The sequence below is a fragment of the Penicillium alfredii genome, assembly GCF_028826965.1.
Source record: "Penicillium alfredii strain IBT 34128 chromosome Unknown utg000009l_segment0_segment0, whole genome shotgun sequence".
In the NCBI taxonomy this organism is placed as follows: Eukaryota; Fungi; Ascomycota; class Eurotiomycetes; order Eurotiales; family Aspergillaceae; genus Penicillium; species Penicillium alfredii.
This window is the reverse complement of record NW_026622706.1, coordinates 13,482-35,632: the sequence shown is the minus strand read 5'-3', so window position 1 is coordinate 35,632 and position 22,151 is coordinate 13,482. Positions and strand designations below refer to the sequence as shown.

The 22,151-nt window shown below is 38.6% G+C and overlaps 2 protein-coding genes across 2 annotated transcripts; both read right to left on the bottom strand.

The window, feature by feature from the left end:
* Positions 1-8,731: 8,731 nt before the first annotated feature.
* On the bottom strand, positions 8,732-10,029 carry NUU61_005916 (NAD dependent epimerase/dehydratase; the record flags this gene model as incomplete). Its single annotated transcript, XM_056656444.1, has 5 exons — positions 8,732-9,061; positions 9,120-9,392; positions 9,444-9,591; positions 9,639-9,883; positions 9,943-10,029. The coding sequence occupies 5 exons, from the start codon at positions 10,027-10,029 to the stop codon at positions 8,732-8,734; spliced, it is 1,083 nt and encodes a 360-aa protein (XP_056509244.1).
* Positions 10,030-10,662: 633 nt separating this feature from the next.
* NUU61_005915 (SDR family oxidoreductase) lies at positions 10,663-11,993 on the bottom strand (the record flags this gene model as incomplete). The annotated part of the gene is made up of 2 exons (XM_056656443.1): positions 10,663-11,900; positions 11,963-11,993. The coding sequence occupies 2 exons, from the start codon at positions 11,991-11,993 to the stop codon at positions 10,663-10,665; spliced, it is 1,269 nt and encodes a 422-aa protein (XP_056509243.1).
* Between the last annotated feature and the right edge of the window lie 10,158 nt (positions 11,994-22,151).

Below are 22,151 nucleotides of genomic sequence, written 5' to 3'. Positions count from 1 at the left end.
GCGGTGGGAAAAATGCTGGCAGAACACTGGTCCCAACAAATTTTATACCGATATAGTATAGATTAATATGTTAATTGATAATATTATCGACACGATATAAGATATTAATTTAGCACTCGGAAGATTTTTCTGTAGGTTTTAAGGGTTAATTTAACCCCCCGGTAGTAGTAGAATAAATAAACTTTTAATCTATATATAGATAGAGCCTTCTATTAGCTATCTAAAAGAAATCGCCTTAGTTTAGTTACTAATATAAATAGGGTTAGGGCTTAGAGGCTATCTATTAATATAGATAGATCGATATAGAAGGGTTCTAACTAGCCTTAGTAGTTAAGAAGTCAAATTAGACGAAAACAGTCAAATTTGCCGATAGAAATAATATATATTAAATAGTGAGAAAATAATAAATAGATATAATAAATAGATATAGACCAAAGTCTGCGATACTCGGCCTAAAAAACCTAGGCAGACCGGAACAGAAGATGATGCTGCGATGATGTACGGATGGAGAGGATTTATTGGCGGGAACTCGACTGCGCTAAACTTTATGCCTGAGATAGCCTTGAATTTTCCTATCGAATCTTGCCCAAGAGAAGTATAATCAAATGATGAGGAGTAATATATTGCGTTGATTGGCTTCGTGCTGTTGGGCTAGCATCTGGATCTAGGGTTCGGCAAGGGAGCCCTACCTTGATCGGTCACCTTTGTGTATACCCTTCGATTACTGTCAAATTACGTCTCCGGGTTCACCATACCTATTAAAGGGACGGTGGAAGAGATCTCACGGGAGCAGATTTAGCTAATAAAAGAGTGTCCAAATATTACCTTTATTCTCAAGCCATACTTATCTTCTAAAGAGATTCAGATATCCACTCCAACGGTGCTATATAACCCGAACCGCAATAATACCCAGAATCAGTGAAGTGATCAAGAAAGATTACCGCGACTGTAAGGATTATTATAGGAAAATCTTAGCTTCTTCCACAGACAAAGAGAAGGTCTAGTGGCAGAACTAGTTTACGTGGGAGCTAGCTCGTCACTCTATTGGCGAGGAGCTTGTCGTGTACCCTTAATTCGAAAAGAAGCTACCTAATAGCTAAAGCATAGCGGACAAAGATCGCTAAGAACACCTCTCAGTAAGTCCTTAGTGAACCCTACTTTGCTAATAAATAGCTATGGCTAATATTATACTATAGGTAAAAGAATAACTTAAGGTTTTCCAGAATATGCAATCTTCTAATCCTTAGTTTGAGCCTACCCTAAAAGCTCTTATAAAAGATCTTTCCGATTATATTAATGAGGAAGAAAGAAATGATCTTCCGGAATTGGAAGGGAGCTTGTCGACCGAGTAGAGCGAAAACCTTTCTAAATCTTTCGGTAGGACTAAAGTCTTTGTTCCTTCACGCTTATAACCGAGTACGCCTGATAAGCCTCCTTTCGAAACGGCGGTCGGAATTATGACGGCCCCTATCGACTATCTCGCGGACTTATTCCGGACGTGCCCGTATACGTCCGGTATGCCAAACCTACCTACTAAGTAGAATAGTGTTTAGCTCCGGGGAATTGGAGGCCTATACGCTCGGTTATGGCTCGGTATCATACACTGGAAAGATGATATGTGGCACGTGGTCCTAAACCAGCGGAAGTTATCCCAGGTCTTAAGTATTTCAACTGTTAAGGTCCCTCAGAAACTATGGCGGATAATTTTGATGATTGAGAATTGTATTTATTTTTCAAGTATTTTTCTATTTTCCAAGTTTCTGGCGTTATTCACCATCTAAGCACGTATTCTAAGTAAGCCGTTATAGAGTCATGTTTACTTCCGACTTCCGACTTCTAACTTCAATTAAGAGACATGGTATTTGAAATTTATCGCGAATTCGGCTTCCCAACAGGAACGTAGGGGAAATATGAAGAGAAGCTACCCCATTTTTTTTTTGCCAGTGCGTATACCCTCATTTGAACTACGTATGCATCCGCCAGAATATGGTGACTGCGTATACTTCCACTTATTCCAGAGTTCTTTCATTTTTATCTAACCCGTCTTCGTGCTGGGATAATTCCGTCGTACCCCTTACAGAGTTGGGACCATGGTATATAGAAGCTTTACTCTCTGTGCGCCTTGCACACCCTACACTTGCCTCTATGCCAAGTGAAGCATTGCTAGACGCCCTATATAAACGAATCGAAGGGCTCTAGAGGACCGGACCGGCCACGATGAGGTGAGGGCTATTAAAGAGGATGAAAATTGTGCCTATTCGAAACCCTGAAGGATGTGCCGCACTCTGGTAAACCTTTCAGCAAGGCGCTTGTCGTAAATTGTATCACGTTGCCACCTCTATATACCGGTTTCGATTAGATATCTGGTTGCGAGACCCCGATTTAATTCTCCAAGCCCGGTCTACGATGGCTAAATAGTGTTCAATTCCAACAAGCAAATGTTGGATTAGTGGCAAAATACCCCAAAATTTATCTCGATGATTTGTGGGGCCTATAGGTAGTAGGCTACGGGACCACGCAATAAAATCATAGGACTAGTTGGTGCCTTAGGCCTGCAATTGATCCACTGGGAATTTCGCTCGCCCCCCGTTACCATCTCGTGAGTAAGTATTACCCTAACGGTCGGCACAAGCACGACCTTAAAGACTACGTATCTCTCCCCTATCAGTAATAATAAGCTAGAGCTCTTCCCTTCCCGAACCTACCCAGTCTTCAGAATACGAGGACTTTCATAGCGCGCTTCAAGGTGAGCGGTGTATTAGGTGTTACTGCGATTTGATCAGTCCCAAGACTCACCGGAATTTCAGGACTAAGGTCAGTAGGTGTGGCTCTACGATGGGGAACTTCTTCTGACGAAGACCCTGCCGCCTACGACCCATTCGCTACCCAGGATACGGCAGCATCTAGCTTGAGGGAAGAATTGTTTCCTGGTCCTGCGTTCCAGTCTACCTACGCGCTAGACTGGTTAGCTTTCTCTCCAGACAAGCAAACCCAATATTGGCCCGCATCAGGTTTACTAGACCAGGATCTAGACTTCTATAACCTCTCTTATTTTCCGACGATATTGCCAACTTCTCACGATATCTCTATAGCAAAGCTAACCGAAGCTAGTGATGATCCCGATCCCTCCTTTATCGCGTCTAAGGAGCACGATAGACAAGATCGAGCAGCGATTATAAATTCTTCCGCTAGTCTTCCTCGGAGAAGGAGTCGCTACAATATCCAGAAACTTAGGCCTAAGACAAAAGCGAGACCGATTCCGATCTATACCTAGGCCCTCGATCCCTTGAAACGATGGCACGAATCCCCTCCTAAAGATAAACTAGTATCCATGTCCGCTATTATGCAAGCTATTAAAATATCCGAAGACTCAAATTTCAATAAGGCCAAGGGGCTACAAGGTACAACCCGCTCTTCTTTTCATAACTATCGAAAACCTATTTTAGTAGCTAATTCCAACAGCGCCAACAGCGCGTTATCTCGATATTCTTCTGGCTTAAGGAAATCGTTATCCGTGACGCAGAATCCTCTAGCAGTGCAATCCTATATTAGTTCCCTACGTACCAGAAAAAATAGAAAGTTGAAAAAATCGAACGCGTCTTGTCAACGTCGGAATTTCCCCTACACTTTTTGCTATGATGCGTTTAAAAAAAAATATGATTAGTCACGACACGAGCGAACCCTTTATCTAAACCTACGGGGATAGATGTGTGCCCCTAATAGAGACGCACCACTCTCTCCAACAACTAGAAGAAGGTATTGCGCCTTCTGCTCTTGCTTGGATCCATCTGCCGAGCATCTTGCGTAGCACAATTATACGTAATGCTCTCGCACATTTCGACGAAAGGACCATCTTGTTCAGCATCTGCGACTTGTCTATCGACTTGATATATTGCCTCTTATCGATACATAGAGAATACCCGAGCTAGTGGTCACCTCACGCTGTGGCTTCTGCGACTGTCGTCTAGGGAGTTGGAACGAAAGAGCCGAACATCTAGCTATATACTTTCGTGAAGGCCTCACGATAGACAAATAGCAAGGAGAACACGACTTTCCAGCCTTTATAGCTGGACTAGTCACAAATTCTCTCCCTCCGTATCTCATCGCATCAGAATCCAAAACTATAGTACTATTTTCAGCAACGAATACCAGCGTCAAAGATTATTTTACTTAAATCTCGGGGCGTGCGAAAATTTTCGAAGATGAGGAGGCTCGGTTAACGTTATTATTTTAACAGCTCCAGGCGACTAAGGACAAATCGTTAGGTACATTCACGGAGCTTTTAACTCAGCACCTCGGTCGGTATACACGTCAACAAATGAGTTGTGGCATTGTTTCTACCGATAAAATATTCCAGGACTAAGCAAGGCGGCTGTTATATAACTCGGAGGATTCGTGGAATCAAACTATCGCAGATAATCCAGAATAGATCGCATCCTTCAGGGAGCAGCATAGTCCTCAATTTGAACACTCGGATAGCCTCGAAGCTACGGATTAGGGAGATCAGACAGGCCTTTCTAATCCAGGGATATGATTGACAATCAGCGACCGAAATTGAAATTTAACTTGATTCCTATATATATACATAGGCGACGAAGCTTTCGATATGCTATTCTAATGCTTATTTACTGGTCGGTAACCTCATCTGCCTAGGCACTATCCTCGCAACCGAACATAATATCTCTTATCCATTTGCGTATTATCGACATGTGCGGGATGTTCTTCTAGGGAATTTCTATTTAAATATTACCATGCTGGACATAGACGACTAGCTACATGAAACATGCTGTACCAACAACAAATACTCTAACCAGACTTTCCCTTTGGGATGCCTCGATAAGATCGGAAACTGTGAATCTCTTCTCAACTACCTCTAAGTATTTATACCCAGAGTCAGAGCCTCTTGGCTCGCCGAATCTTTCCCTCGCCAGGTCCACAACACTCTGACGCGTTACTCCAGCCAGAATAAGATGATCACTTAAGGGGGCAGTAATAAATTGTAGCTTTCCTTGAGGAGTTCGCTAGATAGTAAAGAAGTTTACTGAGCCAGCCTCCGTGATATATCCATCTGGCCCAAACAACCATAGAACTTGGTCATAGCCACGTCTTTTGGCTTCACCTTGTACAAGCAGGGAAGGGGCGTAGTTGCCACTTACCTTGGCAGCTCCCGTTCCACCCGGCCATGAACAAACAGCATACTCGCTGCATAGTAGACGGAGGCCCTTGACTGTACTAGTGGAAGATGGCCAGTATGACACAAGGATAACCAACAGTGCCTCGCGGGGTACTTAGAATCCAAGACTTGAATCCGATCCGATCAGAGTCGGGCGTATATATAAAGACTCGCTATAGTGAGATTTTGGAAACCATTTAGGACCGTCGATCTCGCAGAATTTCTTGATAAGCTTCAATAGCTCCTTAGGATCGAATGCAGGGAGACAGATACGCCTAGCAGAAGTAAGCATACGTACGTAGTTATACTCTGGTCGGAAGAGACGGAGCTTGCCATCAAACCTACGATGCACTTTCATTCCTTTGAAACACGAAGTAGAATAGTGCAGAACGCTAGCTATGGGCGACAGTGGGATCGGACCGAAAGGGACCAGTTCCGGATCAGCCCAACCCTATTAAGATGTCCAGCGGGCAACAACCATGTGATCCGTGCATACTTTGTGTGCGAGAAGATCCTCTGAATCAGGTAGAGGAACAACTTTGGGGTTCGCGGTAAGGTTTAATTTGAGTCTAGAGACATCGAGAGGGTTGCACATAGACCATGCATTAGTATTGACCATTCGTTCAAATACTACGGGGAGGAAAACATTGGCGTCGTCAAAACTTCCAGCCATATCGATCCAAGTAAAGTAGTAAATTTTGGATATAGAGTAGAATGAAAAGATTTGACATAGGGAAGATAGAAGTGCTCGGAGTTTTGTGGTATTTATAGAAAAGCACCGGGATTTCTATACCTCAACGAGTGTTATAAGTGATAGGGCGTAGGGAGTAAATGCTCTGTTGGATTCAGCCTTCTCCGAAATTTAGTAAATGTTAACAAAGTTGTAGTTTAGGCGCTGGATTAGCTTCTGTTTATGATTTATACTCCTTATTGACAGTTGTGTGGACTGGGCGTAAGAATAATACCTAATTACCAAGGCGGAAATACTTTATAAATAACTCAGATTGATAGCGATAAGTGAGCTTCTGTTTCGACCCACAGGGCGTGGTGGAAACACACGCCTTCACGCCCTTACATCCTCATCGGGCTGTTGCTGTTTGCCAGCCCTTCGAGAAACACAGAAATGACCTTGGCGATGATTCATCATTCCCACCATATATAACTACTACCTTGATTATGACCACTCCTTGCAAAGTGCACCCGGTGAGGAATTATATCGCCTAACCAAACGTTGCTTTTATTCTCAGTCCGCACTATATGCCCTATCGTTTCAACCATCGCAGGTCTACGGCCCTCCGTGTATATAATCGGTTTGGGAAGTATCGGTACATTTGCTGTATATTCTATCTCTAAAATCCCTTCGGGCCCGGCTGTGACTCTCCTCTTACACCGAAAGTCGCTTCCACAGGACTACCGCTTGGCTAGTAGTTAAATACGATTTCAGTTAAGAGATAGGATAAAAATAACCTCTCAAGGATACGAAATCGAGACCTTCTCCGATAGTTAGTAGTAATGCAGTTCACCCGGCTTCCCGAACGAAGATTGCTAGAAGGTGAACCGAGAACCGATTAGCAATCTTATTGTTTGCGTAAAGGCAATCCAGACTGTATCAGCTATCCGGTCCCTTGCCAATCGTTTGAATCGTGACTCGACCATCCTGTTCCTTCAGAATGGCGTTGGTATGATTGAAGGTATCAATGATTAGATGTTCCCGGATCCACAATCTCGTCCGAACTATCTTATTGGCGTGACTTCCCACGGCGTGACGCTCAATAAGTCCTTTGATATTAAGCAGACCGGATTCTCTGCAACCTCGATAGGTGCTGTTCCTCGTGATTCGACCGATACTACCGCTATATCGAGAGTATAATCAAGCTATATACTCGACACTCTACCTAGGTCAACGACACTGAACGCTACGTTATATTGTTACATTGATATTTTATAAATCTAACTTAAAAAGCATGCTGTGAATATATTCTGCAACCTAGTCTGCGCTCTTAATGATGCGACAAACGAATTTTTGTTCACAATGCCGGACCTGAGGCAAGCTATACTGCGGGAGATTTCACGAGTTGTCCTATCTCTTCTAGAACTGGAAGGGGTTGTTAGTCTAGAGGAAAAGTTTTCAGCGAAGAGTTTGGAGGCTACGGCTAATATGATTATCTCCAAAACAGCCAAAATCACGTGTTCCATAGTATGGGATTTACGAGCTAGCAGGGAGACCGAGATCAACTTTATTAATGGGTCTTGGAGTCGAATGGGTCGGAAAGTTGAAGTGAAGACACCAATAAATGATTAGCTAGTAAGAAAAGTTTTGGAAAGGTACCCAAGCCCTCTCTAGCTTGAGACTAGGAATCATTATCACCTTACTATCGCGGCCAAGGCTATAAGATAGGTTTGAGCCTAATAGAAACCCGTTTCTTTTCTGTTCTGCATTAAAAATAGATAGTTGGTTTGTGGTATAGAGATGGAAGTCGTAATATAGCTATAAATTACTTCACTTACCGGCGGCTATACAGTCAAGAACTATTAAAAGGGTTAGTTTCTTTCTTAGTCAGAAGATGCGTAAAAGGCAAGCCCTCCTCTATATATATATATATTTATATTCATACCGTATATTCGCGGATAAGTAAATTTGTTGCCTTTATTTCCTATAGTGAACTAAAAGCGTTAGATCACATACGACGGACGTCCGCATATTACCACGCCTTTAGTCAAGTTCTACTTCGGAATAAAGGGTCGTTAGGACAACTATTCGGGTGTGACGAGTCTAAAAGATAATCGTTCCACGAGATTCAAAAAAAAACTCATTCAACACGGGTAATCTCAACCACAGTAAGGTAGTAAGGAAATGACCTTCTGTGGATCGACACACTGGTTAACGCACGGAGCAAGTTTTCTTAGATTAGGAATTTGGGAATCTCCACTCGAGATTTCTTCGGAATCGCGAGCAGAGACAAATAATTGGCCAGGCTAGATCTAGGTGGACCGACAATTAGCCTTTCTTTAGCTCCATCACGCCCTACAGAATTGACCTACTACGCCCAAGGCGTAATGTCGGACTTGGGAGTAGGATTTTACCACTAATATACTTATTCATCGAGTACCCGTATTTCTTTACTTTTTTGTATGCAATAGCAGGTATATTGACAACGTCGGAGTTATAGATATGTGAAGACATGAAGTCCGATCCATTGTGGATCCTATAGGAGTAATTCAATAAAGCCCCCGCTTATGTTTAGAAGAAGGGATCAATCCACTCGTTTTCTCTTAATTCTCCAGTTCTCGTACAGATGGATACGCGTAGCTGATAGTTCGTCATTTACTACTGGAAATAAAACAGCATATTTCTATTACTCGTTTCTAGGGATACAGTCCTGGAACGTGGGAATGGCATCCTACTGACCTGGGTCAAGGACAAATAATCATTAGAGCCTTGCCAGTCAGGCATAAACTACATAAAGAACGTACATTTTCCAAGTACAAGTATTTCGCTCGTTACGTAATTCAATTTCCCAGAATACAATGTAACTCGCGTGCAAACCCTTAGTGATATTAAATAACCCCAGTCGACAGCATAGAGCTGACAGCATCAACAACACTAGTCTTCAAATCAACATAATTCCACTTTCCACTTTCAGTGCCTTTAGCCAAGATATCCAAGCTGACTTTCATATCCCATCCTGTTGGGTGAACACCCGGAGGTAGAATCTGGGAGGGGTTTCCTTCAGGCACCCTCTTTGCCAGCGATGGGAAATTCTCACGGATTGTGTTGGCCACAAGTTGTGGAGAAATCAGACCCGATATCAGCAGAATGCGTTGATTCGAAGCTGCTGGGTTGGTCAGAGCATCGACATGACTCCGAGCTACATCGCGAACATCAACCTAGGATCTAAATTAGTATTTGGTATCAGCGAATAAATTCGAGACGGGTTTCACATACAAAGTGGTAGAAAGGGAAAGTCACGCCTTCGATTTGCTTGTGAGTTCCGTCAATGAAGCTCGCGATGGCAAAGTGGTTCGTCTCGTTTATGGAACTCGGCCCGGAGATGGGATGGAGCATCGGCCCAGTGATAATGTCCGGATTAATGACGCTCAAATCAAAAGATGGGTTGTTATTCTTCATGAACTCCCATGCCACGGCCTCGGCGCGAGTCTTGGAGACGTTGTAGCCGAGAACTGGATCACTCCGCTGGACAGCTTGCTCAGCTGTGACCTGGAATTGTGTAAGAACACCGCGTGCAGGTGTATTTTGGGGCATACGTACAGGGTTCCAGTCTTTCTCGGTGTAGGGCCTTCCCTCTTTCGTGATGTCTTCAAAAGAGTTCAGGACTGAAACAGCACTGCCGAGCAGAATAAAGCGCTTCAGAGAGGAGCCACCGTAGTAATCTGCTGCTTTTAGAATCTCCATTGTTCTGAGCGCGTTAGTTTCTCATCAGTCCAAATTGGCTGGTTCACTTACCCCATTTCGGCGGGCTCGATCATCTCTTTCCGGATATCAGAAACCTGGAATCGGAGAGGAGAGGCTGTGTGAATAACATAGTCGAAGGGCTTCTTGGAATCCTTGAATATTTTATCGAAAGGTCCCTCAGATGTGAAGTCTGCGACTATCATAAACTCCACATGGCTCTTCCATGACGCGTGTGTTTTGATGATATCGTCAGCCTTGGCCTGAGACCGCACCGTTGCCGTAATGGTATATCCTCGCTGTGTAGGGATTTAGTATGTGTTGTTTATTTCACCTTTAAAGCAATCCCGCAACCCACGTTTATCAAGATATCCAGTATGTGGGAAGCGACAAACCCGTTTGCACCCGTCAAGAAGACATGTTGGCCTGTACCTGACTGTGACATTCTGGAGGGAGATTTGAGTATAAAAAAAGATGAAATTACATTGCAATCGTTCAGTACGAAATGAATTCCAAGCAGGATAAGGTAGCCATAACTTAAGTAGCTCCATTCTTTGAAAACACCGAAGTCGCACTTCACGCTGTCTTGACGTCAGGAGGTCAGCGGAAGCAGCCACATATCAGAGTGATGACATGTAAGGTTTTTAAAACGAGGTGGGAAATCCAGATTGATCCTGTTGGATATAAAGTTCAGCGTATCGGAGAAACTATCAGATGTATGGATCCCAATCGAGGCACTGGTTGTGCAGAGCAAGATGTCTCCGAAAGGGCGTACGTGTTTCGGAGAGATCTGCCAGATCCCGCAACCCAGATCCCGATAAGGTTTACCGCGCACGGTGGTTCCGTATACCTCCGTTATACCGTGAAATACATGGACCTAGCGAAACAAAGTGAATACTAGGCGTAAATATGCACAGCATTGCTATGAGGTGCGATCTTTTCACAGTGCGGCATAAGAGATAAAATTGAATTCATCCAAAGCCTCTATTGGCGTATTAGAAATGAGACCGATTCAAGTTCAAGGATTGTGGTAGCTACAACCAAGTAAAATCTTAGGCCGTCAAGTATAACCAAAAAACTAAAAGTCGTGCTTCAGTTGATCCAGAGGGGGCAGAACGCCCTCTTTCTCCAATATCTCCAGAGTCTCCTCCAACTCATCCCAAGTATCCGCATATCCTGTCCATCCCAACTTCCTCGCCTTGCTCATGCTTGCGACACAATGCCAATCCCGACCCAGAGTCATGACCAAGAAATCCCATGTAGCCTTCTCCCAGGCCTTCTGATCAAGACCGTACTTATCGCGGAGTTGTCCCCAGGCCTGATTAACGTCATCTCGCTTCGCCCACTTCACCGGATCGACTTGAAGGAACAAAGTCGGGGAAGTCTCCGCCAAAGGATCACCAGAGATACCTAGGCTTGAAGCCGCCACCTTCAGAGGGGGTTTATTCTCCAGCTTAATAGTAGAAGATTCATAATTATTGAAGCCCTTCGACCCCGGAGTCGCACCATTGGGGAACATGGGATCCGGAAGACGGCAGCCGAATCGGGTTGCGAGACGAGGCCACAGATTCTGGAAGGATTCTGTATCGCCGTTCATCACGTTGAAAATCTCATTTCCTGCTCCTGGTGCTTTTGCTGCCCAGAGACAGAACTTCGCATGTAGGTTGGCTGAGGTCCAGCAGTTGAAGGTGAAATAATTTGCCTTGCTTCCGGGGTAAGGAAGTTCTGAGCCGGGTAGCGCTTTGCTCACTGCGCAATAGAGCCCAAGGGACGTGGCCTCATTCATGAAATTTCCCCTGGCGTATCCGAGAACATCCTCGGGAAGAGTGGCAACCCATTCCCATGAGCCCTTCTTAGCAGCTTCAATTAATATGCGTTGTTGGTCGTAGTAAAATATTAGAGGCCACTGGGCTCCGCCTGCCCCGTTCTCTAGGAGAGGATCATCTTCCAATAAGGGCTGCTTGCTCTGTCCAATATGTACGCCGTACTGCTTGAATCCGCAGGTCAGAATGAAGCGTTTGATCTTCCCAGCGGCTCCGCTGAATTCCAGACCCTGTAGGAAATTGGACAACATCGCCGAGTTCACTCGAGATAGGTCGTCGGGGTTTTGGGGTACGAGGTAGGCGCAAAAATAAATATATTCGGCAGATATTCGTCCCAGAGATTTTGCCATATCCTGTGCAGATCCTTGGAGATCCAAAGTGACATGTTGGATTTTTGGGTCCTTGTATCCCGGATTGCTGCGAGAAAATGAATAGATCTTGTCGTAGGAAGGATCTTTCAGAAGATGATGGACAATGGCGCTACCAGTGATTCCTGTGTCATGTCAGCTGTGGTCTATATCAGTGTTGAAAAAAGGGCAAATGGAGTGTAATTACCGGTGGCACCTGTCACAATGGCAGAAGGCATGTTTGCAGTCAGTGTGTGATTCAAGTTGGATGTCGAACTAGTGTCAGAGTGCGGTCGTGAATCGCGGGTGGATAGATAGACTAGAATACATACGGTGCATCTGAGGCAGAATAATATAGGAGCAGGTTGGCGAAATGCCCTCACCTGTCATTTTGCCAAGCACTACTCAGTCTTCCGGCTTGCTGCGGGGTGTCATTGTCATTACTTCCGGAGTTCCCAAGAGCAGTCATGTAAAATTATACAAAAGGCCAAAAAATGATGTCATCATTTCAGCAGAGCGCCCGGTGTATTTTAAGTTGTATTACCAGAAAATATCAATAAAATTACGCTCCGAGCGAGATAGGAGTATATCCATATAATTCTAGAATCTAGAGCTATACCGGGAGCTTTAGAGTCTAGGGGTAATCTATTTTCTTCGGCGTATCACTAATTCGATTAGTAAGATAATATCAACTTATACTATATATTTTCGATCGAGAGATATCATAGAATCTTTATATATAAGAAAAACAAAGAAATTGCTAAATTTAGTTTTCGATTTTGGGCGTAGATCTATACTACAAGCTATATATATATCTTAGAGAGTCGAGGGAGAAATATATTTTGTAATTTTTTTCAAAATTTTCTTTTTTATATATTTTGATATTATAATATATCTTTCTTTCTCTTATTATAATATCTTTTAGATAGGTAAATTAGGATATATATATATTTTTAGGGTTGATCTAGCAGGGGATTCCCCGCGTCAAAGTGGCGGACATTGACGGTATCGGGGGCGATTGAGGGTTCTGATTGGCCCCGGGGGCCTTATCGGGGGCGACCAGGCGGGGCGTGGAGCCTTGGGTCTCGATCGGGGGGCCCCACCGGCGGCACGTTGACGGGGGGGGGGGGGGGGCAATCGACGGCACGTTGACGAAGGGGGTCCCGTGGCCGTAGGGGTCCGAATTTTGGATATGTTATCGGGCGAAATCACTATAGAGATATATTAAAATATTAGATCGATCGGGGTAGTATTCGAGGGGGAAAGGAGGACGTCTAACCTCTTAGGTGAATTTTTGATAGGGTAAATTACGCGGACCGACCCGATACCGATATTAGATATTAGTAAAGGGGTAATCTATGAAAGATATACCGACCCTCCTAGATTCGCGATTACCGCGGGTAATCTATTTAGCCACCCTACCCTAACCCTTACCCTACCCTAATAGCCAAAATCTCAAGTATCGGCACTTCCCCCCTATTTAAAATATATATCTCTTCTCCTAGGCTATTATAATAATCATAATCATAATTAATTATAATAATATATAATAATAATCATAATAATAATAATATATATATCTACTATTGCAATATTATATAATAAGAATAGTAGCAGTAGTGTAAGAATAGTAGTAGTAGTAGTAGCAGTAGTAGTAGCAGTAGTAGTAGCAGTAGTAGTAGTAGTAGCAGTAGCAGCAGCAGTAGTAGTAGCAGTAGTAGTAGCAGTAGTAGTAGCAGTAGTAGTAGCAGTAGTAGTAGCAGTAGAGCAGTAACAGTAGTAGTAGCAGTAGTAGTAGCAGTAGAGCAGTAACAGTAGTAGTAGCAGTAGCAGTAGGAATAGGATAATATATCAGATATAAGATATATTATAAATAGTCATACTATATAATTATAATTATAATGAATTTCTATAAGAAAAAGAGAACAAGAGAAAGAAAAAAAAAAAAGATATATTTTATTATATAATATAATAGTATATTAGAAGAGATCTAGTACTATATAGTAGACTACAGACTACTAAGGTAGTAGGGGGGTCCTATATTGTTCTACTACTACGTCTACGGTAGGATTCGAACCCGGGATACTACTAGGGGGGATTACTGCTCTAGTACTGCTCTATCCTACTGTACTACGCTGGCTGGCTGGTGTTGAGAATCGGGTCGATAATTGCCCCCTATAACCTTAGAATTCGATAGGCGGTATAGGAATTCTCTCTATATAGGATAATAGAGGAGGATATATAGTAGTATATATATATATATATTGGTAGGGGGGGAGGCGGGCCGGCGCGGTCGTCGATTTATTTAGGTGGCAGGGTCACGGGACGGCGATACTATACTAGTCACGTGACCTACCACGAAGGTCTCGAATCCCTTTTTAGTATATATATATATAGATAGATAGAGGGTGGGTGATAATATAGAATAGGCCCAAAATCATCGAAAAAAAAATCGAGAATAAATTCGAATCGATTAATTAATAATATCTCTATATAATATAATAATATACTATTATATAGTAAATTCTAATTCCGCCGGCCGCGGCGAGTATTTTGATATAGGGATAGGCTATATTAAACGTAGGCGTTGGGATAGGTAGATAGGGGTAAAAATAGGGATCTAGTATAGGTAAGGGTATACCGGGTAGTATACCGGGAGCGAGGCGGTCTCGGGGGTCGAAGCCTACCAGAATAGGCAGTCCGGGGGTCGATATCGAGGCGGTCTAGGCGAATCTAGACAGGGAAGCTATAGCGGGAGCGATTTATAGCGATATAATAGTATCGGGAGCGAGGCGGTCCGGGGGTTCGAATAGCGCCATGATCCTCGCTCTAGGGGCTGATTCGGAGGCGGTATACCGGAAGCGATCCCCGGAACGACCCCGGAAGCGATACAGTCCGGGGGGTAGATGATCTTCTCCCGGGGCAAAAGTCGGTAGAATAGCATAGAGATATATGATCCCACTATATATTTAGAATCCTCTCGCCGTCTACTATTATAATATAGCAAAAATTACCAGAAGTCACCTTCTTTTTTTCCCTATTCTTATTTTATCTTATTTTATTCCTATTTTTTTCTGATATTTTTTTGATATTTTTCTCTGCTGCGAAAGATCCGATTGATTTTGATATCAGACGAGGTTAGACATGGACAGACCCGTCCCATGGGTCAAAGATCTTGACCCATGACCCAAACCCACGACCCATAGGTCGGGTCAATAAAATCCTGACCCGCCCATGGGTTGACCCGTGGGTTAACGGGTCAACCCATTTTTGACCTATTTTAGCATAAATTTCTTAATTAGGATAGATAATTTGCTTACCTTTTTTAATAATATACTATTATTAAATACTGTTTTTGTTCTAATATAACTTATAATTCTAACTCTTTATAAAAAGAATATTATATAGTAATAATATATTTAGAATATATAATATATTAATTTATTAATTTAATACTTTAAGGTAAGAATTATATTTTATAATAGGTAGATATAGGCGAAAGAAGATATTAGTTAACTATTTCTTATACTAAACCTAAAAATATATATTTGAAGTCTGTAGTAGTACTTCTACTTTTTATATAAATAAACTATATATATTAGAAATAATAAAATAGATATAAATCTAATATCTAATATTTCTTTATTAATATATAAGTATATTATAGTCTTATTTATATAAAAGAATTATTTTAAATATTTTTTCTGAATTTATATAAAATAACAATATTGGCTGGTTAGGTTGAAATTTTTTGGGGATAAAAAGAAAAATCTTAGGGTATTACTCTTACCTAATTATTTAGGTTAATAGGTTAGCCTATAGATTAACCTGTTAACCTATTTCTTACTATCTAATAAACTTCGTATATATTAGTAGAGCTTATTCTGATTGGTTATAAAATTTAGTACTAGGATAGTGCTGAATTCTACCTACTAATAAGAAATAAGTATTAGACCTATATATTCCTCTAAATCTACAATAATTTATCTTAGATTATTTTTCTATATCTCGAGTCTCTTACTATAAAAGGGTTATATAGTCCCTTTTTTACTAAATATAATAAAATATATACCTTTTTATAGTAGTCTTTCCACCTCTATTAGAACCGGGGTTTTAATCTATCTACGCGATTGCTTAAAACCCCGGTTTTAATCTATCTACGCGTTTATTTATAGCCCCGGTTCTAATATACCTACGTAAAAAGGTTGGCTGGTTAAGTTGAAATTTTTGGGGGATAAAAATAAAAGTCTTAGGGTATTGCTCTTACCTAATTATTTAGGTTAACGGGTTAACCTATAGATTGACCTATTAATCTATTTCTTACTATCTAATAAGCTTCGTATATATTATAATAGAGTATCTTCTGATTAGTTATAAAATTTAGCACTAGGATAGTGCCGAATCCTATCTACTAATAAGAAATAAGTATTAGACCTATATATTCCCCTAAATCTACGATGATTTACCTTAGATTATTTTTCTATATCTTAAGTCCTTTATTTTAATATACTATTACTATATCTCTTCTATATCTTAGTTATCTACCTCATACCCTCCCTCTCTTATTAAGAGTAAGGGGTTTAAGTTATCTATTTTCTATTCTAATCAACTTCTCGATACCCTTTTAGAACCACTAGAAAGCCAGCAAACTAAGTAAAGCCTCTCTCCTATTATACTATTAATACTAAAACGATCTGATAATCAGAAAAAGACCTAGGTGATTTTTGATAGTATAAACAAAGTAGAGTTTTTAAACTAATAGCTTAATACCTAAATTAGTGGTTCTTATAATACTATAAAGAAGATAAACTAGGAGGGTCCACGATAGACTAATATATAGTCGTATTTTGATTAAGTTATATATTTAGTAATAGGAGAGTCAAAGCTCCTATATAAGCGATATAGTAAGATTATAGACTATCTAGTCTATACTAAAAATAGGATAATAAGTCTCTAATATTACTAGAATCGGAGTATATACTAGAAAGGCTAAAATACTACTAAATATTTAATAATCTAATATCTTATAGAATATATAGTATATTATATAGCTATTATTTAATTTATAGGCTAATCTTTCTTAGACCAAGAACTCCCCTCGAATAGCCTAGCTAGTTACCTAAGAGCTATATATTACGAACCTCCCAGGACAGCCCCACTCCCAAGAACACCGAAGAGACAGCGATACCCTATCAGATACACCGCCTTAAGATTACTAGTCTAAAGGGGAACTCCCAGAAGAACTATCTCAAGACACAGCGTTAGTATCACGTGACCAGAAAGGAAACCGTGGCGGTTCCGCCAATACCCTAGGATACGGAGTAACACAGGGAAACGCGTGGGGTTATATAAATAGACTCATTAAGCGATAAGACAAAACTTATCGGCGATAAGTCCGGTAGATATCAGCGATAAATTCCGTATTTATCGGTAATAAAAAAGACTAGATATATAAAGAACGGTTTTTACTATATATATCTAGTTCTTCGTGATTAATTACACTATTATTACTTAGGTACTAATTTATAGTTTAACTATAAAGCTAAAAAACCTTAACAATCTTAGGAGCTTACTTAGCGATCCCTGATCCCTAAATAACTAACTTAATTAGCGTCTTAACTATTATACCCTATAAATATCCTAGAGACCCGAGTCTATCTAAGGCCCTACGCGGTATTAGTATAGTTACAGACTATACTTAAGGATCGTAGTAATCCAAGAGAAGTATCACCCTTTAAGGACCCTACTCACTGTAACTAGTTAGCGATTCATAATATATTAATTACCCTATTAGTCGAAACTATAAAGTAACGGTTATTATATCTTCGTATAGTAGTAACTATAAAGATAAAATAGTCGAACCTATATCTCTGAAAACCTAGATATATCAACCCGACCTAGAATCGGAAGATAAAGACAAAAAAAGAATCAAAGAATTAGAGAGATAAATCAGCACCCTTATCAGCTAATTTACTATATTTAAATAAAAACACGACAATAAAATTAAGAACCTTCACAACTTAGTCCAGCAAACCGATATCCAACTCCAAGCTCTATCGCCAACGGCACCGTAGCTATCTAAAACGGAAAACTTCGATAGAACTCGCTCTAAGTTACGAGGATTCCTTATATAAATAAATATATACCTCGATATTAATAGATATCGATTAATAACTAAAGTAAGCAAAGTCATCTTTGTATTAACCTATCTACGAGGGTAAATATAGGATTAGCTCGAACCATATATCCGAGAATACTACGAAAAGAATAGCTTAGAATAATTAAACACCGCGCGAAATATCTTTAGCGGTTATAGTAACTTTAAGAACTATCTTAAGAAAATATTTAGCGATATCGATACGAAGAAAACAGCTAAATAAAAACTTAGATAACTCCGATAGATAGGATCGGTATTAGCCTATATAACCGAATTTATATAATAAACAGTAATATTTAGATAGGACAATTACGCTCTAATCCTATATTATAATAAAGGGTTAAAGTCCTATATCAAAGATAAAATCGTAAGATATAGAGACTTCGATACTATAGACGCGTTTATCGACTTCGCGGTTTATATCGATAATAGATTCCACGATAGATAAATATAGAAACAAGAGATAAAAAAATAGAGATAAAGTAACGGCTATCTATCTTACTAGTAATTCTAACCTTAACGAATATAATAGCCACGCTCTAACAATCTATATAGTCCACGACTAATAGAACTTAATATAATAAGGCTTCTAGAGGAGGAGTAATATCGATATAAAGAAAATAACCTATACTTTAAGTATAGAAAGCCAGGATACCAATTAAGAGAATATAAGAGATATAACGATAAACTATATTAGATATAAGTAACGAATAAAAGGCTTAATAAAAGAGTATATAATACTACTAGTATCGTGAAAGCTAAGAAACGAACCTAGTAACTCCGCGTAATAAAAGAGTAAGAATAGAAAGGACTAATAATTATAGATAGTAGTAAACCACTATTACTAAAATAAAAAATACTATAAACACAAAACTTAGATAGTGAAATTAGCTAACTCCGAACGGCTCTATTAGAAGTATATAATAAAATAACTTCGCGAAAAGAAAGACTTAAAGAATAGATAAAGATCCTTAATTAACTAGCTAACCTATATTAGTTAAAGAAATAGTAGAATAAAGAATTCCTAGAGATTAATTAGGAACGTATCGAGAGTTAAAGATAGACCTAATACGGTCCCTAGAATACTATCGACTCCTAGAACGAATAAAGTAACTCCTAGAAGCGGGAAATAGATATCCTAAAGATACTAATTAAGATTCTAGGAACCCCGGAGATCTAAGAAACTCTACCCGAACTTCTAGGAACGGCAACTTACCTAGAAACGCCTATAAAATCCCCTAGAAATAACAAAAAGTAACCCGAATAGACTTAGAATACCTTAAATAATAAAGCAAAAGATCTTTAAGATAAACTAGCTTAAGAAGAGCGATCCTAGAATAAACCTACGTATCTATATAAATATCCACGATATTTTTATCGAGGCTACGCACGATACCTAAAATATAATATCTATATAGTTCTAGGATACTATAATCATAATTATATAATTTATCGATAAGGAAAATTAAATTATAGAATTAAACTATAATTATTATATTAAGAAAACCCGTTATAGTAGAAACCTAAATTTATAGGTATCTAACGAGGAAACAAGAAACTAAAGAACCTACGATAGTTTGTAGCTATCTAATAAGGAGCCTATATAAAAGTTATAGTTAATATTATATATAAGGATATATAAGCAATAATCGATTTAAGGGCCTTAAGAAACTTTATAAGCCCACGATATTACTAATAGAAGAACGTTTAAAGAAACAAGAAAAAATAATATCTTATCTATTATTAGCCTTAATAAAGAAAGGCTAAGGCTAGGAATCACGTATAAGATAAGTCGACTCTCTATAGTTTTAGGAAACTATTTCGAAACTATTAACTTCGATATTACTAATCTTAGAGAATATAATATTATATTAGGAATTCCGTGGCTACGACAATATAATCCAGCGATTAATTAGATAAAAAGAATAGTTATCTTTAATAGATATAAATATCGATAGATAAATAAGATATAGACCGGACTTGTATAATAATAACAAAAGAAACCTAACCCTAGGAAGGTAAGTAGTCCTCGAGACTCTTATAAAACAGGACTTATAAGAAGTACTTAGCTTAGAGATAGGGTACAATATAAGATAATAGATATTAGTATTATCGTAATAATCGAACAGCGACTAGATATAACTAATGACGAATTAAAAGAGTATATTATGGTTAAGCACGAATCGAGATCCCTCTATATTATCGCAGTAGAAGAAGAAGTATTAATACCCGATAAGTATCAAAAGTACTAGAATATATTTATACTACTAACGGAAGGAATATTATCTATATACGACTTATTTAATTATAAAATTAATATTTAAGAAGGAAAAGAACCTAAGTTTATACTAATTTACTAGCTCTTGTAGAAAAAGTCCGAGACGCTAAAAGAATATATCGATAAAAACCTATATAAAGGTTATATCAGGAAATCGATATTACTAGTAGGATATCCTATCCTTTTTATACTAAAGAAGGATAGATTACTTTAATTTTATATAGACTACTAATAACTAAATTCGATAACTATTAAAGATCGATATCTACTACCTTTAATTAGTAAGATCTAAGATTGGATCTAAGACGCTAACTACTTTATAAAGTATAATATTATAAACGTATATAACCGCCTACGAATTAAGAAAAGATATAAGTAGAAAATAGTATTTCGAACTAAGTTTAGTTATTTTAAATACACTATTATACCTTTTAGACTTACTAACGTACTAGTATTATTCTAGCGCTTTATTTTTAATATACTAGAAGGATACCTTGATATCTTTATAATAGCCTACTTAGATAATATTCTAGTATTCTCTAAAATAGAGACTAAATACGTAGAGTATAATAGAAAAGTATTACAAAAACTTAGAGAAGCTAAAATTATACTAAAACCTAAGAAGTATAAATTCTATATTTAGGAAATAACGTTCCTAGGATATACTATCAGTCTATAAAGATTAAAGATAGAGAAAGAAAAGATTAAGGCTATTATCGACTAGCCTATACTATAAAGTACTAGAGATATCTAAAGCTTCCTCGGATTATATAATTACTACCGAAAGCTTATATTGTAATACTCGAAGTATACGGCCGGACTCTACCGATTTACTAAAAAAGAAGAAACCTTTAAATAGGATAATATAGTAAAAGAAATATTCTAGAAACTTAAGAACCTATATATTAAAGATAGGATTATAAAAGTCTTTAACTACGAATAACCATATATTTTAGAGACTGACGTATTAGACTATATATTAGGAGTATAGCTACTCTAACCCGACAAAGAAAATATACTATAACTAGTTACGTTCTAGTCCAAGAAAATAATTCCTACGGAACTTAATTACGATATCTATAATAAAGAACTCTTAGCTATAGTATTAATATTCTAAGTCTAGAGAGTATATCTAGAAAAAGCAAAATATACTATAATAGTTAAAACGGACTATTATAACCTAATATTCTTTACGATAACGAAGAAACTTACTTAATAACAAGCTAGATAAGCTAAAACTCTTTTATAATATAATTTTAGAATCGTATATTATAAAAGAACTAAAAACGTAGTCGCTGACGCGCTTAGCTAATAACTAGATTACGAGTTAAGAACTAAAGAAGCAGAACCTACTATCCTAATAACTAACGAATAAGGAGAAATTGTATATAATCAATAGATACTCTCTATAACAAATAAACCCGAAGATAACGATTAGCTTAAATAGATTTGTAGAGCTACCGTCGAAGATAAATCCATATAAAAAATCTTAGTAACTGACTACTATAATACTATAAATAATAAAGGACTCGTCCTTATTTATAGATTAGTCTATATCCCACGACTATTATAGAACGAGACTATCCTAAAATATCATGATTTACCTATATATAGATATCTAGGAATCGAAAAAACTATAGAATAGATCTCTCGTAATTACTACTTTCTGAATATATACTAAAAAGTAAGAAACTATATTAGAAATTACGATATATACTAACGAGATAAAATACTAAAATAACTTCCTTAAAGAGAAATATAAATCTTAAATATATTAATATAACTATAGAAATAGATAACTATAGACTTTATCACGAAACTACCTAAGTTAGAAAGATACAATATAATTATGGTTATAGTTAATTAACTCACGAAATATATATATATAGTTATAACTATAGAAAATATCAACGCGAATCGTATAGCGAATATACTACTTTATTACGTTTTTATAAACCACAG